Consider the following 15,000-nt stretch of genomic DNA (forward strand, 5'->3'; position numbering starts at 1 on the left):
ACTAAAAAAATCATGTGGTCAATGGGAACTGACCTAGTGAAAAAAAAAATGTGGACTCCAGTTGGGAGTCCTTTGGCGTAACTTGACAAACCAAGTGTATATATTAGGGAAGAAAAGAAAATTAATCTCCGTTTAATTCCCCTATCTTAAACAGAGTAATACTACTGAGAAGTCCTACAAGTGAAAACAGGGAGTGATTATTCATATGTAACAAGACAATGGTGAAAAGGGGGCAGAAAGTGAAAGACGATTTGTAGAAAGTAAATGCACGAAAGACAACACATAGAGACAACACAGAGTGGTGACAGGGGTCCAGAGAAGGGAAATAGTGAGAAACGGAGTAAACAGTTTCTCTTCATCGACATTTTGCTATTATAATTATTATTATAACATATATATATATATATATATATATATATATATATATATATATATATATATATATATATATATATATATATATGAGTGGAATAGGTCGAAGAGAAACGCGGGTTGGAGCGAGAACACGAGTTTTTCTACCAGCTTTTCAACTCATGTTACCTTCATAGCAATATGTATATATACATACACACACACACACACACACACACACACATATATATATATATATATATATATATATATATATATATACATTTAAATATATACATACATATATATATATATATATATATACACATATATATACATATACATATGTATATATATATATATATATATATATATATATATATATATATATATATATATATATTATATTTACAGGGTAAGACTTGGGAGAATACGAAGGTGAGGAGTTACACTAATGAATCACAATGGCAAAAGCCGACAAGACTGTGAGAATAAACACCTTGTGAGATCGAAACCTTTATTAGTACTACATTTCGCTTGTTACAGCTTTTTCAAGTACAGACATGACACACACTCTGAGCACATATAAGCCAACAGGGAAGGAACTGGGAGAGGTTATCAGGGAGGGGTGGGTGGTAGGTGGAGGGGGAGGAGGGGGACGGGTGGGACTTGGTGGAGACAAAGGAGAACATTTCGGACAGTTTGTTGAAGTGGACTAAGGGGGACATTTCATACATTTATTTAATGCGGGTAACAGATGGATTATAGGAGGGGCGATGTTAAACATGCCTCTGTTCTGCTCAATGGTTTTGAAGCTTTGAATGGCGGCCGCTTCGAGGCATTTTCTCCTCATCCTATCTGGTTCACTAAACAGAAGTTCTGCGTTATCCCAATCCATCAGGTGGTCGTTGGTGTTCCGGTGGATAACACAGGCGTTGGTGGTGATGTTGTTCCGGGAATCGTAGCGATGCTCCCGGATCCGGGTCTTCAGGTCACGGGAAGTCTCGCCGATGTATACTTTATCACATCCAGCACAGGGTATGCGGTAGACACCAGCGTTTTTTCCCCACATCTCGTCCTGGCTGTCATTCCTTCTTGAAAGCTCTTTGATAGTTCTGCTGGACTGGCCCACTACCTGAATGTTGCAACGCCCAAGTGTCCGGGTGAGGGTGGCGGTGACGCTGCTGGCTGGAAGGATAAGCCTCCTAGCTGGATCTTTTGTTGGTTCCCGCCCTTCCATTATTTTGAGTGCCTTTTTCTTACACTGGTGGATGATGCACTCTGGATATTTTAATTTATGAAAAACCTCCTTTATGTGCCTAAACTCGTCCTCTAAGAATTCAGGGCTACAAATTCTGAGAGCTCTGAGGTAGAAACCTATGACTACACCTTTTTTAATACTGAGGTCATGGTGGGATAGGAAGTGAGTCAAATCGTCCTTATTGGTTGGTTTCCTGTAGACTGTAAATTTAAAAAAAAAATTATCATGTTTGATAATAAGGGTATCCAAAAATGGAAGGGAATCGTTAATTTCTTCCTCCAAGGTGAACTGGATGGATGACTCAACCTCGTTCAGAGCCGCTTGGAGTTTGGGGATGTCAGACCGTTTGGGGGAAATTAATAGTATGTCATCCACATAGCGAAGCCATACTACGTTGCCAGGAACGATATCTGAGAAAGGCCCTGCTTCTAAAAATTCCATGAACAGGTTGGCAAGGACAGCGCTCAAAGGAGAGCCCATGGCCATGCCAAAACTTTGGTGAAAATACTGGTCCTGGAATTTGAAGTAATTAAATTGGACACAAAGCTGTACTAAATCCACAAAGTCATTGGGGGGAATAGGAAGGTCAGTGTGGGAACTAGTGATTTTAGCCCTAAGGAGGTCAATCGCTTTAAGGGTCGGGACACGGGTGAATAACGAGGTCACATACAGGCTGGCCAGCTTTTTGTTGCGAACAGGAACGTCCTTAATTCTATTCAATAGGTCCCCTGAGTGTTTCAAATGAGCACCGCTGATGGTACCCAAAAGGCGAGACAAATGTTTGGCCAGCGCACCTGCCAGTTTGTGTGGCGCACTCCCGATCCCTGATGTAATTGGTCTCATGGGTATATTGGGCTTGTGGGTTTTTGGGAGCCCATACAGGGTGGCTGGACGTGGGAGGTTTGGCAGGAGGTGAAGTAAACACTTACCAGTTTCTGATTTCCTAAGAATCCTCCTGGCTGCCTTAAGGAAGTTACTTGTCTCGACGTCCACTTTCGCCTGGGTGACTTTGGTGTAAGTATTTTCATCGCTGAGGAGGTCAGTCATCTTATGTAGGTAGGACGATGCGTCCATCACCACCACTCCTCCACCTTTGTCCGCGGTGGTGGACGTCGAGACAAGTAACTTCCTTAAGGCAGCCAGGAGGATTCTTAGGAAATCAGAAACTGGTAAGTGTTTACTTCACCTCCTGCCAAACCTCCCACGTCCAGCCACCCTGTATGGGCTCCCAAAAACCCACAAGCCCAATATACCCATGAGACCAATTACATCAGGGATCGGGAGTGCGCCACACAAACTGGCAGGTGCGCTGGCCAAACATTTGTCTCGCCTTTTGGGTACCATCAGCGGTGCTCATTTGAAACACTCAGGGGACCTATTGAATAGAATTAAGGACGTTCCTGTTCGCAACAAAAAGCTGGCCAGCCTGGATGTGACCTCGTTATTCACCCGTGTCCCGACCCTTAAAGCGATTGACCTCCTTAGGGCTAAAATCACTAGTTCCCACACTGACCTTCCTATTCCCCCCAATGACTTTGTGGATTTAGTACAGCTTTGTGTCCAATTTAATTACTTCAAATTCCAGGACCAGTATTTTCACCAAAGTTTTGGCATGGCCATGGGCTCTCCTTTGAGCGCTGTCCTTGCCAACCTGTTCATGGAATTTTTAGAAGCAGGGCCTTTCTCAGATATCGTTCCTAGCAACGTAGTATGGCTTCGCTATGTGGATGACATACTATTAATTTCCCCCAAACGGTCTGACATCCCCAAACTCCAAGCGGCTCTGAACGAGGTTGAGTCATCCATCCAGTTCACCTTGGAGGAAGAAATTAACGATTCCCTTCCATTTTTGGATACCCTTATTATCAAACATGATAAATTTTTTTTTAAATTTACAGTCTACAGGAAACCAACCAATAAGGACGATTTGACTCACTTCCTATCCCACCATGACCTCAGTATTAAAAAAGGTGTAGTCATAGGTTTCTACCACAGAGCTCTCAGAATTTGTAGCCCTGAATTCTTAGAGGACGAGTTTAGGCACATAAAGGAGGTTTTTCATAAATTAAAATATCCAGAGTGCATCATCCACCAGTGTAAGAAAAAGGCACTCAAAATAATGGAAGGGCGGGAACCAACAAAAGATCCAGCTAGGAGGCTTATCCTTCCAGCCAGCAGCGTCACCGCCACCCTCACCCGGACACTTGGGCGTTGCAACATTCAGGTAGTGGGCCAGTCCAGCAGAACTATCAAAGAGCTTTCAAGAAGGAATGACAGCCAGGACGAGATGTGGGGAAAAAACGCTGGTGTCTACCGCATACCCTGTGCTGGATGTGATAAAGTATACATCGGCGAGACTTCCCGTGACCTGAAGACCCGGATCCGGGAGCATCGCTACGATTCCCGGAACAACATCACCACCAACGCCTGTGTTATCCACCGGAACACCAACGACCACCTGATGGATTGGGATAACGCAGAACTTCTGTTTAGTGAACCAGATAGGATGAGGAGAAAATGCCTCGAAGCGGCCGCCATTCAAAGCTTCAAAACCATTGAGCAGAACAGAGGCATGTTTAACATCGCCCCTCCTATAATCCATCTGTTACCCGCATTAAATAAATGTATGAAATGTCCCCCTTAGTCCACTTCAACAAACTGTCCGAAATGTCCTCCTTTGTCTCCACCAAGTCCCACCCGTCCCCCTCCTCCCCCTCCACCTACCACCCACCCCTCCCTGATAACCTCTCCCAGTTCCTTCCCTGTTGGCTTATATGTGCTCAGAGTGTGTGTCATGTCTGTACTTGAAAAAGCTGTAACAAGCGAAACGTAGTACTAATAAAGGTTACGATCTCACAAGGTGTTTATTCTCACAGTTACACTAATGTTGAGAACTCGTGAAGGGGGACTGGAGTGAAATATGCTGAGCACCACTGTTCTAACTAATGGTAGGTTTTACTCGACCATATGGCGACCTGAACAAAGTCTTCAGGCTTACTAGTTAGACGAATCTTAAAGAGGGCCAATAGGATTCAAGGAGAGTTTCTCAACCTTTCTCTCCTTTTGTAACACTCTTGAAACTCTTCCATGCTCTAGGGAACCCGTACATGAAAACTAATTATAAATTTTATCAAATTCTTTCTCTTAACTGGATAAAAGCCAGACAAGATCCTTAAAAACAGATTAATACTAAAAAGATTTTAAATTAGACAATTCTTATATTGTTAAGCCTATGAAAGGGCTAAAAAAATTAATAAGATCGTCTGGCGCCAGCTATGATAAAATCTTCAAGACGACTAAGAATATAAGAACATGGCTAGTGGAGAGAGAGAGAATGAGAAATATCTCTCAAGATTTTGTGTATCGACGTATAGAAGTGAATGTGCGTGCGTGTGTGTGTGTGTGTGTGTGTGTGTGTGTGTGTGTGTGTGTGTGTGTGTGTGTGTGTGTGTGTGTGTGTGTGTGTGTGTGTGTGTGTGTGTGTGTGTGTGTGTGTGTGTGTGTGTGTGTGTGTGTGTGTGCGTGTGTGTGTGTCTGTGTTTTCGTAGCTCTGTGATCAGCTTACCTAAGTGAGACAAAGGCTTCTCTAACGTGACAACATACAGATTGTTTCCCGCATGGATGTTTTTGGCAACGTTGGTCAATGGGAAGAAGGTCTTCTTCACCCGTATAAATGTTCTATCTCCTAATGTGTGGGTCCTGTAACAGACACATAAATCGAGAAATTAATGTGCGGCAATACACGCTAAAGTTCCAAGGGTTCTCCACCACCTGTTGTTTGTACAGTATCCATATAATATAGCATAGACAAAAGGGACGCTTTTTGGATAGGTTTAAATGAGTGCATAGAGGGATTAAGAAGAAATGTCAATGTAGTCGCATTGGGAGACCTTAATGCTATGGTAGGAAATGAACCAATAGACGAAGTGATTGAGAAGTATGGAGTTCCAGGAAAAAATCATAGTGGAGAGTTGATGGTGGTGATGTGTCTCGAAAGAGAGTTGATGATAGCAAATATAGTGTTTAGGAAGAAATTCAAGCATAAGTACACATGGGAGAGGGTGGTGGATGGAAGGGTGGCAGATATAGCGTTAATGGACTATGTATTGGTGACCAGGAGTATGGTAGGAAGAGTTAAGGATGTACATGTTCTAAGGGGAGAGAGTGGGGGAATATCATATCATTTTCTGGTGGAAGGTAAGTTGAGAGTGGAGAATAGGTGGAGAAAGAGGAAAAGGGCAGAAGGTAGGAAGGTACTTAGAGTGAACTGCTTAAATGAGAAAGAAAAGGAGAAAGAGTATAAGAAGAAGCTGAGAGAGGAGTGGGAGGTAGTGAAGGATAAAATAGAACTAGGAGTGGAGGAGGAAAGGGGATGGTTCAAGGAGGGACTCATAAGGTGTGCAAAGATGGTGTGTGGAACAAGAGGGTGGGAGGAAATAGAAGGAAGGGTAGTGAGTGGTAAGATGAGGAAGCAAAGAAGGTTATAAAAGAGAAGAAGTAGGCTTTCATAGATTGGTTACAAATTAGGACGAGGGAATCGTATAAGAGGTAAAAAGTAAAGAGAAGGGAGGTCAAGCATAAGATAAAGGGGGCAAAGAGGAGAGCAGATGTGAAATGGGGTAAGAGTATGACAGAAAATGCCTTTGCGGATTAAAAAGTGTAATGAGAAATAGACATTTGGGAATGGATGCTAAAAGAAGATTGTATGATGGAGTGATTGTGCCGACAGCACTGTACGGGGCAGAAACAGGGAACATAAGCGAGGAAGAGAGAAGGAGTTTGAATGTGTTTGAAATAAAATGCCTGAGAAGTATGATAGGCTAGATAGAGTGAGAAATGAGGTGATGAGAATAGGGGTGGAAAGGGAGTTGGGAGATAAGGTGGATGAAAGAGTATTGGGATGGTTTAGACACATGGAAAGAATGAGTGAAGAAAGATCAGTAAAAGATGTGTGGAAGGCAGAGGTGGAAGGAGTGAACATGAGAGAGCGTCCTAAGATGAGATGGATGGATGGGGTGAAAGGGGCATTGGGAAAGAGAGGAATGTCTATTGAAGAAGGACGGGAGAGGACAGAAGATGGGGTGAATGGAGAAGGGTTGTATTTGGATGATGCTGTGATGCATGAGGGGGAGTGGGTGGGGGATGGGGGTGAGGGAGTATGTATGAGAAATAATTTGAAGCAGCCCGAAGAGATTTCTCCCCGTCCTCTCCTTTTCTGCATGAGGAGGAGTGGGTGCGGGATGGGGGTGAGGGAGTATGTATGAGAAATAATTTGAGGCAGCCCGAAGAGATTTCTCCCCGTCTTCTCCTTTTCTGCTTGAGGGGACGGAGAAGGAGGGGATGCCGAATTAATGAAGCGGCCTTGCTGTGGATGTGCTGTGTCTTGTGACACTGCTTCTGACCTAGGCCAGTGGACAAGATGCAGGAATGACCCGTCATCCAGGAGGTGCAAAGACAAGAGGGAGGGAAGAGGGTGGAGGAGAGTGGAGTATGTAGGGGATGAAATAGGTGGGAGTGGTTTCTATGCCTTTTTCTTTTGGCTACCTCCCCTGTAAGAGGGAGAAAAGCCTTTGGTATATGTATATATGTATGTACGTCATATGCACGACATGTGTTCTATAAACATACCATAAGATGTCGTCAGACACTACCACCGGTCAACTCATACTTAGACCAAATATCACTGACAACCCCTTGCTGACACACATTCCCCAAATCACAAACAGCAGGTAAGCGTGACACCATGATCGCGAGCTACTTTCAATTAATGCCACAAGTCTCTCACCGGACAGATCATTAATCATTCCTATATATCTACCAAACTACACAATCATAACTACAATCCATACATCACGTCAAGATACATTCACTAATACTAACTAGACATAATACCTACCACACACAAACATTATTGTGGAAAGTATGCATAGGCAACCTCACACAGAAACGTAGATGCAGCCGCTTCTGTGTATTTAACCCTGCGACTGTGTCGCCAAAAGGGTATTCTACCTTAGAGGGAGCATCTGGGAACTCTACCCAAAGGGGATTATATCCTCAATCTATAAATATCCTGAACTACTTTGCTTCAATAAATCAAGAAAACCCGAAGAGGCTTTATCTTTCCCTTAGAAGGAGCATCTGGGAACTCTACCCAAAGGGGATTATATCCTCAATCTTTAAATATCCTGAACTACTTTGCTTCAATAAATCAAGAAAGCCCGAAGAGGCTTTATCTTTCCCTGCGCCACTATAAAATGTAACCTTAACATGCAACACAGCTGGTGAGCAGCGGTGGTGGCAGAACGCAACCCCCGCCTACGCGTCCGAGGAAAGCCCCCATTATAAAGTGTAATTTTAACAGGCTACAGTACCATGTCGAGGCCTCTCCCACCAGGTACCTTCCTCGTGGGCCCTGCAACAGTTACACAATTCAAGGAATCAATGTGAGGGCGGACAAGCTTCATAAAGTCCACATGCCAGTGCCTTTACAACTTCGATTTCGCCCACATCAGGTACCTTCAGTGCGGGTCCTGCAACAGAGTTTATATGCACCTAGAAAAAAAAAAAATTCCATTCCAAGGCCACTTTTACCAAGGAGAACCTTCTACTGAGACCTATAGGTCCAAGAACCAACTCGTTCTTACTTACACAGGTCCAATTAAACTGCACTCGGCGTCGAGAAGGATATGTTGAGGTGAGATGAGGACTCCCAGACATATGAAAGAGGAGCCTCTCATAAAAGTGACCCACGGTAGTTCATTCAAAGTGCCCTGTCGAAGATGGGAATAATGATATTATTCGTCATCATTTTCATCATTAGATGATGAGGAGCCATGGTGTCAGAGGCCAAGATGAGAAAGAGAGGGAGGGGTGGTGGATGGGGGCCAAATGGGTGGAGATGAGATGGGCGGGAGTGGAATTGTGCCTTTTGAATTTGGCTACTTCCCATGTAAAGAAAAAACCCTTGGTGTATGTTTGTATGTATTATCATCATCATCAACACCACCAGCAGCAGCAGTAGCATCCATTGGAGGCATACTCCGGAGCCTGCGGTGAATGGTTTCACTCACATGCCGTCGCCAATCCCCGCGATTCCTTCGAGCAACTTCCTATGTAGTCATTCTTACTTTTCTAAATAGCCATCGTCAGCTTCGGTCGACTTACCCTACCCATGGGCTTTGTGGGCGTTACTTTGGTCTCCTCTATTTGGGGCTGTCTCTAGTGGAGACAACCCATCACCATCAGGAAACATATCCATATTGTCGGAGTTGACGTTCACAAATCATACTGGTGTCTCACATTAAATTTCACATTATACAAACCTGACATCCTCCCTCAGATCGCTTATTCTTCCTACTCCCGACCCCAACACATACCTTATTACCTCTGTAAAACATTATGGCTACCTTCAATCGACCTTCCCTATTCCCTATGACTGTATCACATTTCCTTCTCAACTTTATCATGCCTAATTAAACCCATGAGTGCCCCCCAAAAAATATAGTTACCATATGATAAATACTTCTTACGTACCTGTCTTAAGAAAAAAAAAATACAGGGGGCACGTGCAACTCACTCCTAAAACAACACCATTCCTCCCTATTCATTTTCTCTGTTTCACTCCGTACCAAACACATTCAATACAACGATCCCTGAAAAACTACTGCATTCTTACGTGTCTCCCTTCCCCAGCATAACGAATCTATACATCATCATCATCATCATCATCAACTGGAGGCATAATACGCCAGGGAGAGCGTCGCTTCACTCACACGTCGGTGCCAGTCCCCCCACGGGCCTTCCGAGCAAGCTCCCGTGCAGACGCCCACCCTTCCCACTCCAAAACACTCTCAACAGGCTCGATCAAACTGCCTCAACCATGAATTCTGTGGGCGTCCTTTTCGTTTCCTCCATCGAAAGGTGTCCTTTGTGGACACTATACATGCAAGACACATACTATAAAAAATGTTAGAGACAGATATCAACAAAGACAAAACATAGGAAACAAACTTCATAACTAGCAGATAGTGCAAAGAAAAAAAATCTGGGAATAAGATACTGTGCGATGAACCCAACCCCCCAACCCCCCGCCAGGGGTGATTCCTTGCCATGAATCAACCTTTTCACATACCACTTCACCACACCAAATCCAAAGCACGAGAAGGAACTCACCTATGCACATAACCTGTCTGTAACAACCCAGCATAAAAGCCACAAAACAACTGCTAATATCACTCAAGCTTAAAAACATCAGAATGAAGGAGACTGAAAGAGACCACAAGTCCTACACTAGGCTGTTTCCATGTAAATTACCACCTGTCATTCCCATCCATAAGGTTGTCTAACCATTTCTTAAAACAACCGATAGTTTCAACGTTCACTAAATGGTAACTATATCTATTCCATTCGTTGACCACTCTATCAATAAAACAGTTCTTCCCTATTTCCTTCTTAGAAAACTACAGCAAGTTTAGAAAAAATAGAATGGAAGTATCCCTTCAGATATCAAGAACCACTTTACCATGATTCAAGGAGACTGTAGCGACGATACTACTGTGAGAAGAGAAAGAGATATGGTGAGTTTCTCTCCTTTATCATTAAAGTATAACTGAACTGATTTTACATAAGACGATGATGATTTTTTTAATGCGAGCTATGGTGGAGTCAGCCGCTGGTTTGGGCGGCAAAGTGACGCTAACCAGGGGTGTTCATTTCTTCCCGTGGTCTATCGAGGTGGTGGAGCAGCTCGCACCACCCTCAGCAGCGTGCTCAAGTGCTGTTGCGCTGTACGGAGGAGTTTCGCTGCTCTTGTTGTTTCGTTGATGTAAGGTTGGGCCTCCCCGAGCTGCGGGACGGTCTGTCTCAAGTTGTTAGTGGCAGGGCAGTGAAGTAGGTAGTGGGCGAGTGGGTGGCGAGCGGGGTGGCCACAGTGGTTGCTTGCACCCTTTAGTGGCGAAGTCCTCTCGCAGCTCCTCTCCGGTGCAATAGCCCAGCCGGAGACGATGCAGCGCGACTTCTTCCGCTCTCCTTTGGTCTCTGGGGCTTTCAAGGCTTTGGTAGTCGGTGGCCAGGGCATACCAGGCAGCCTGGTACTTGGTGGCCTCGAGCTCCCGGTAACGTAGATGCACATACCGGGCTGCAGTGCGTCTTACCAGCGTCTTGATCTGTCCTAAGGACATTGGTACATGATGAATGACAGCTGGGAGGGCTGAAGTTGCTCGTACGTCCTCGTTAACCCTTATTCCAACGTGGCTGGGGATCCAGTTGAGTCTCATCCGTTTCCCCGCGGTTGCCAGGCTCTGGATGAGACTTAGTGTGGTCGTGATGTGGGCGATGTCTTGGGTGGGCCGTGCCTACTGAAGTACCAGTAAAGCGGACCTGTAGTCGGTGTGAATGATCACCGTTTCCTCGCACCGGTTGCTGGCGTGTCGGAGGGTGTGCTGGATGGCAACCACTTCCGTTTGGAAGGTGGAGCAGTGTTCAGATGTCCTCCATGAGAGTACCTCCTCTCCCGTGACCACTGCCGCCCCGGTTGTGCCTCTGCCGCGGCCAACGGATCCATCCATAAAGTACATCGCGCGGCCAGGGTCCCAGACCTGTGCCATGCCCACAAGGGCGAGCTTTCGTACCTCCTCCAAAGAACACAGGGCCTTTGGTGCAGGAAGAGATGAGTACGTCACCTCAACAGGCCGTTGCTCCCACAGGGGTGGTTCTTGGTATGCCTCGGTGGGTTGGTAGGGTGCTCGTACGAACTGGATGGAGTCCAGGAACTTGTTGGCTGCGTCGGCGACTTTGTAGATCCAGATGTTAGCGGTGAAGATGGTCCTATCGTGCGGTAGGATCCTAGTAAGCCTGGTGGTGCAATGCCGTCTCGCTGTCCTGTAGGAGGATCTTGGCCACCCTGCAAGCCACGATCTGTTGAGTTCTGAAGGCGAGGGGAACCAACCGAGTCTCACTTTGTAGTACGCAGGGGCTGGTCCACTTCGGCGCCCCCAAAATGGTTCCCATAGCCTGGTTCTGGATGACTTCGACCTTCTCTCGCAGTCCGTCGCTGAATGCGACGAGGACAGGTGCTGTAGTCGACTAGGGAGCAGACGGCCTGCACATAGTAGAGTCGCAAGACGGCGTAGGACGTCCCTACCTCCGGTCTTGCCATGGCCCCGATCACTGTAGTCCTGGCTTGCGTCCTCTCCCTCAAGTAGGTGACTTGACGGGCAAAGGTCAGCCTGTGATCAAGCCATACTCCGAGGTACTGGTAGGCCTGCGTCCAGTTCAGCCTCACGTCCTGGACGTGAAGATGCCGGTTTGGTGCGGGTGCCCTGAACACCATAGCCTCGGACTTTTCGGCTGAAATCATCTGTCCCAGCTCCTCGCTTCTCTCGCTCAGGAGGTTGAGGGCCTCCTGTGCTTTGGCTACCAGGTTGCCGTGTCCGGTGATTACGAGGACTAGGTCGTCGGCGTAGCTAAGGAGCACTGTGACAGCCGTGAATGGTAGGCTAACCAGCTGCTAAATCAGGAGGTTAAAGAAAACAGGGCTGAGGATCCCTCCTTGTGGAGTCCCGTTCTCATAGGTTCTGTAGGATGACGTGTGGCCCTGGAATTTGACCCTGGCACGCCGTCCCTGTAGCTAATCCTCAATCCAAGCTAGCAGCCGCCCTTGGATGCCCTTGCTGGCAAGGGCTGCTAGGATCGCGAGGGGGCACGCCACCTTGAAGGCCCTCTCCAGGTCAAGGAATACGGCAATGGCAGCCTGATTATCCACGTGGTTTAAGAGAGCCATGATGCTGTCTGAGGTGCCAACAATTCGGCTGAAACCAAATACGTGTGGGTGACGGGGTTCCAGTCGCCACTGGAGCCGGTTGAGGACCATCCTTTCTGCTGTCTTGGCCACGCAGCTGAGGAGGGAGATGGGCCGCAGTTTGACGGGGTCTTTGAGCTTGGGTATCGGTTGGATGTCCGCTGATTTCCAAGCCGACGGTAAGTGCCCGATCACCTACGAGTGGTTGATCAGGCCTAAATTTTTTTGCTCACCAGCTGCACCTGCGTGGGCCATCATGGTGTAGGTGACCCAGTTGGCACAGCTATGTCTCGCCCTACTCGCTTGGTTCTGGTGAGTTTCCTATGGGTGAAAGGGTAGTCCGCTGGGTCCAGTTTTGCCTTGCCGTCCCAGATGAGGCGCTCCCTCTCCAGTCGGAGACGCTGTAGCGTTCGGCTCATCAGCGCAGGAAGTCGGTCGCTGGCCCATCTGGCTGCGAAGGTGTCTGCCAGCCTTTCCGCCTCCTGCTGTGGTCTTGGGTGTGCGGGAGGGCGAGAGCGCGATCCTCCAGCGGCCGTCCTCAACTTGGACCAGAGGTGTGTTGGGAGAAACTGGCAAACCATTCCAGCCACTTGGCTTCCTTTACCCGTCGTGATACCTGGCGTGCATGGGCAACCACCTCGCGAAGTCTCTCCAAGCCGTCTCTGGTGTGTCTTCTTCTGCAGCGCCGCCGATGCATATTCACCCAATGGTTCTGCTCCCGCACCTCTTCCGTGTAGAACCACCAGTTCTTGTGGTGATGCTTTCCCGGGGTTTTCTTCGGGATGGACGCTTCCGCCGCTTCCTCGATGGCCGCATTCAGGTCCCTCTCACGGTGTTCATTGCAGTTCGCTCGTTTGATGTCCCAGCGAAGAGTAGGAAGTGGGAGTGCCGTGTGTGTGCACTGGATTGACGTGAGTACGCCGTAGTGGTCACTAGTGAGGGTGGGGTGGACCCTCCAACATGCTCCCATGGCCAGTCCTCTGGAGAGGAAGGTGAGGTCCAACCTCCCGGCACGTGTTTGTGTGGGCCCTTCGGTGTTGAGTAGTTTGATGTTTGAGGTTTCCTCCAATGTGGTGGCCAGGTGAAGCCCCGCAGAGTTGATTGGCGACGGAGACTGAAGTGAAGGGTAGTGGACGTTGAAGTCGCCAGCCGCTGGTATATTTTCATAGTTGGCAAGTGAAATCAATACTCCTGCGTCTAGTCGATTCCGCGGGCTCATGTAGATGTTGTAGATGATGAGGGGACAGTTGGACAGGTCGAGCCTGACCACCAACCTTTCCACCCCCTCTCCACAGGGCACCGGGTCGGTAATCCGGTGTTGTGGGATATTGCTCTTCACTAGCGTCATGCATCCCCGATCGCCCCCTACGATGTGCGCCAGCGAGTAGGTATCGAAGCCCGCCATTTTCAGTGCAACCGTGGCCGGAAATAGGGTCTCCTGAAATAGGATTATGTCCAGCTTGTCTTGAATAATTGCCTGCTGGATTTCGTGCCTCTTATTCCTAAGCCCCTGCACGTTCCACTGAAGGATATTCAAGGTGTCTGCGTCGCTACTTGTCTCCATCTTGTGGTGGTGGTTTCTTTGACTTTGTGGCGTTGAATGCAGTCTTCGCTCGGGTGGTGCAAGCTACAGACCCCACAGCTGCTGTTGTGTGGGCAGCGCATCTGTAGGTGTCCGAAGCGCTGACATTTGAAGCACCACACAGATTCTCTGGTGAATGGGCGTAGGGGATACCTACCCCAGGCCCCTAAGTTGAGTTTTGCCGGTGCTGTGCCCTGAAGGACCACCAGCACCTGTCGTGTGACCATCTTGTCTGACCTGCCCTGTAGACGTTCAGCGGTTACCACGCGGGGGTGGGCCCTGATTGCCTCCATAGAGAAATCAAGAGGATACCTCTGAACCACGGCCTTGGTGTGCTTCCGGTGGGATCAAGACGAACTAGCTGCAGCCTGCCCCGGGTCCCGTCCGGGCCGCCATCTTCATTGCCGACTCCCTGTCCCTGGGGGTGAGTATGTACTAACCCTTTAGGTTAGCGCTGAGCGTGATCTTCAGCCCTGGGTTGTCCCTTTCCAGCTTTACAATTGCCTGGGAGGGGCTTGGGAAGGCTTCAGGGTTCCGTGGCTTGAACTTGGGGAGAGGTGCGGTCATGCCTTCCTCCGCGTTTTTACGGGGGGTTTTCTTCCGTCCCGCTACGTACCACCCCTCTTCCTCCTGGGCCTGGAGGTGGATCCGGTTGTCGTTGCCGTCACTCACATTCTTCTCCGGGTTGTCGTGGTCTGATGGATGGGAGTTCTCGCCCCCATCGTCGGTCCGTCTTGTCTTGGTGGCTGCTTTGATTTCCACCGCAACGTCTTCGTCGTCGCCCGGGTTATCGAATATGCTTCGCTTGCGAAAGGCTTCAGCCATGGTGTTTCATGTCCGAGGGAAACTACGCGGTCGATTGGGCGCACTGTATGTCTTCACTCTTACATTGTCATCAATGAACTCGTGGTGGTCAATTACATAATTGTACTGGATTAGGTTAGGTCGGGTCAAGCAGGGTCGCACTATCATAGGCAGGTGTGTTTGGCTGGCGCGTTAGGTCTAACC

At 47.8% G+C, this 15,000-nt stretch overlaps 1 protein-coding gene across 4 annotated transcripts in view; it reads right to left on the reverse strand.

The window, feature by feature from the left end:
* The window catches only part of LOC143024956 (uncharacterized), a 30,668-nt gene that overhangs the window by 7,086 nt on the left and 8,582 nt on the right, over positions 1-15,000 (reverse strand). For all 4 annotated transcript variants that reach the window (XM_076184490.1, XM_076184489.1, XM_076184488.1 and 1 more), the window contains exons 3-4: positions 8,261-8,382; positions 5,178-5,311 (exon numbers count right to left, since the gene is read on the reverse strand). In XM_076184490.1, coding sequence (XP_076040605.1) covers positions 5,178-5,311; positions 8,261-8,382 — 256 coding nt within the window. The remainder of the gene's footprint in view (positions 1-5,177; positions 5,312-8,260; positions 8,383-15,000) is intronic.

The sequence above is a fragment of the Oratosquilla oratoria genome, chromosome 4, assembly GCF_046742065.1.
Source record: "Oratosquilla oratoria isolate Oo_2021 chromosome 4, ASM4674206v1, whole genome shotgun sequence".
NCBI lineage: Eukaryota > Metazoa > Arthropoda > Malacostraca > Stomatopoda > Squillidae > Oratosquilla > Oratosquilla oratoria.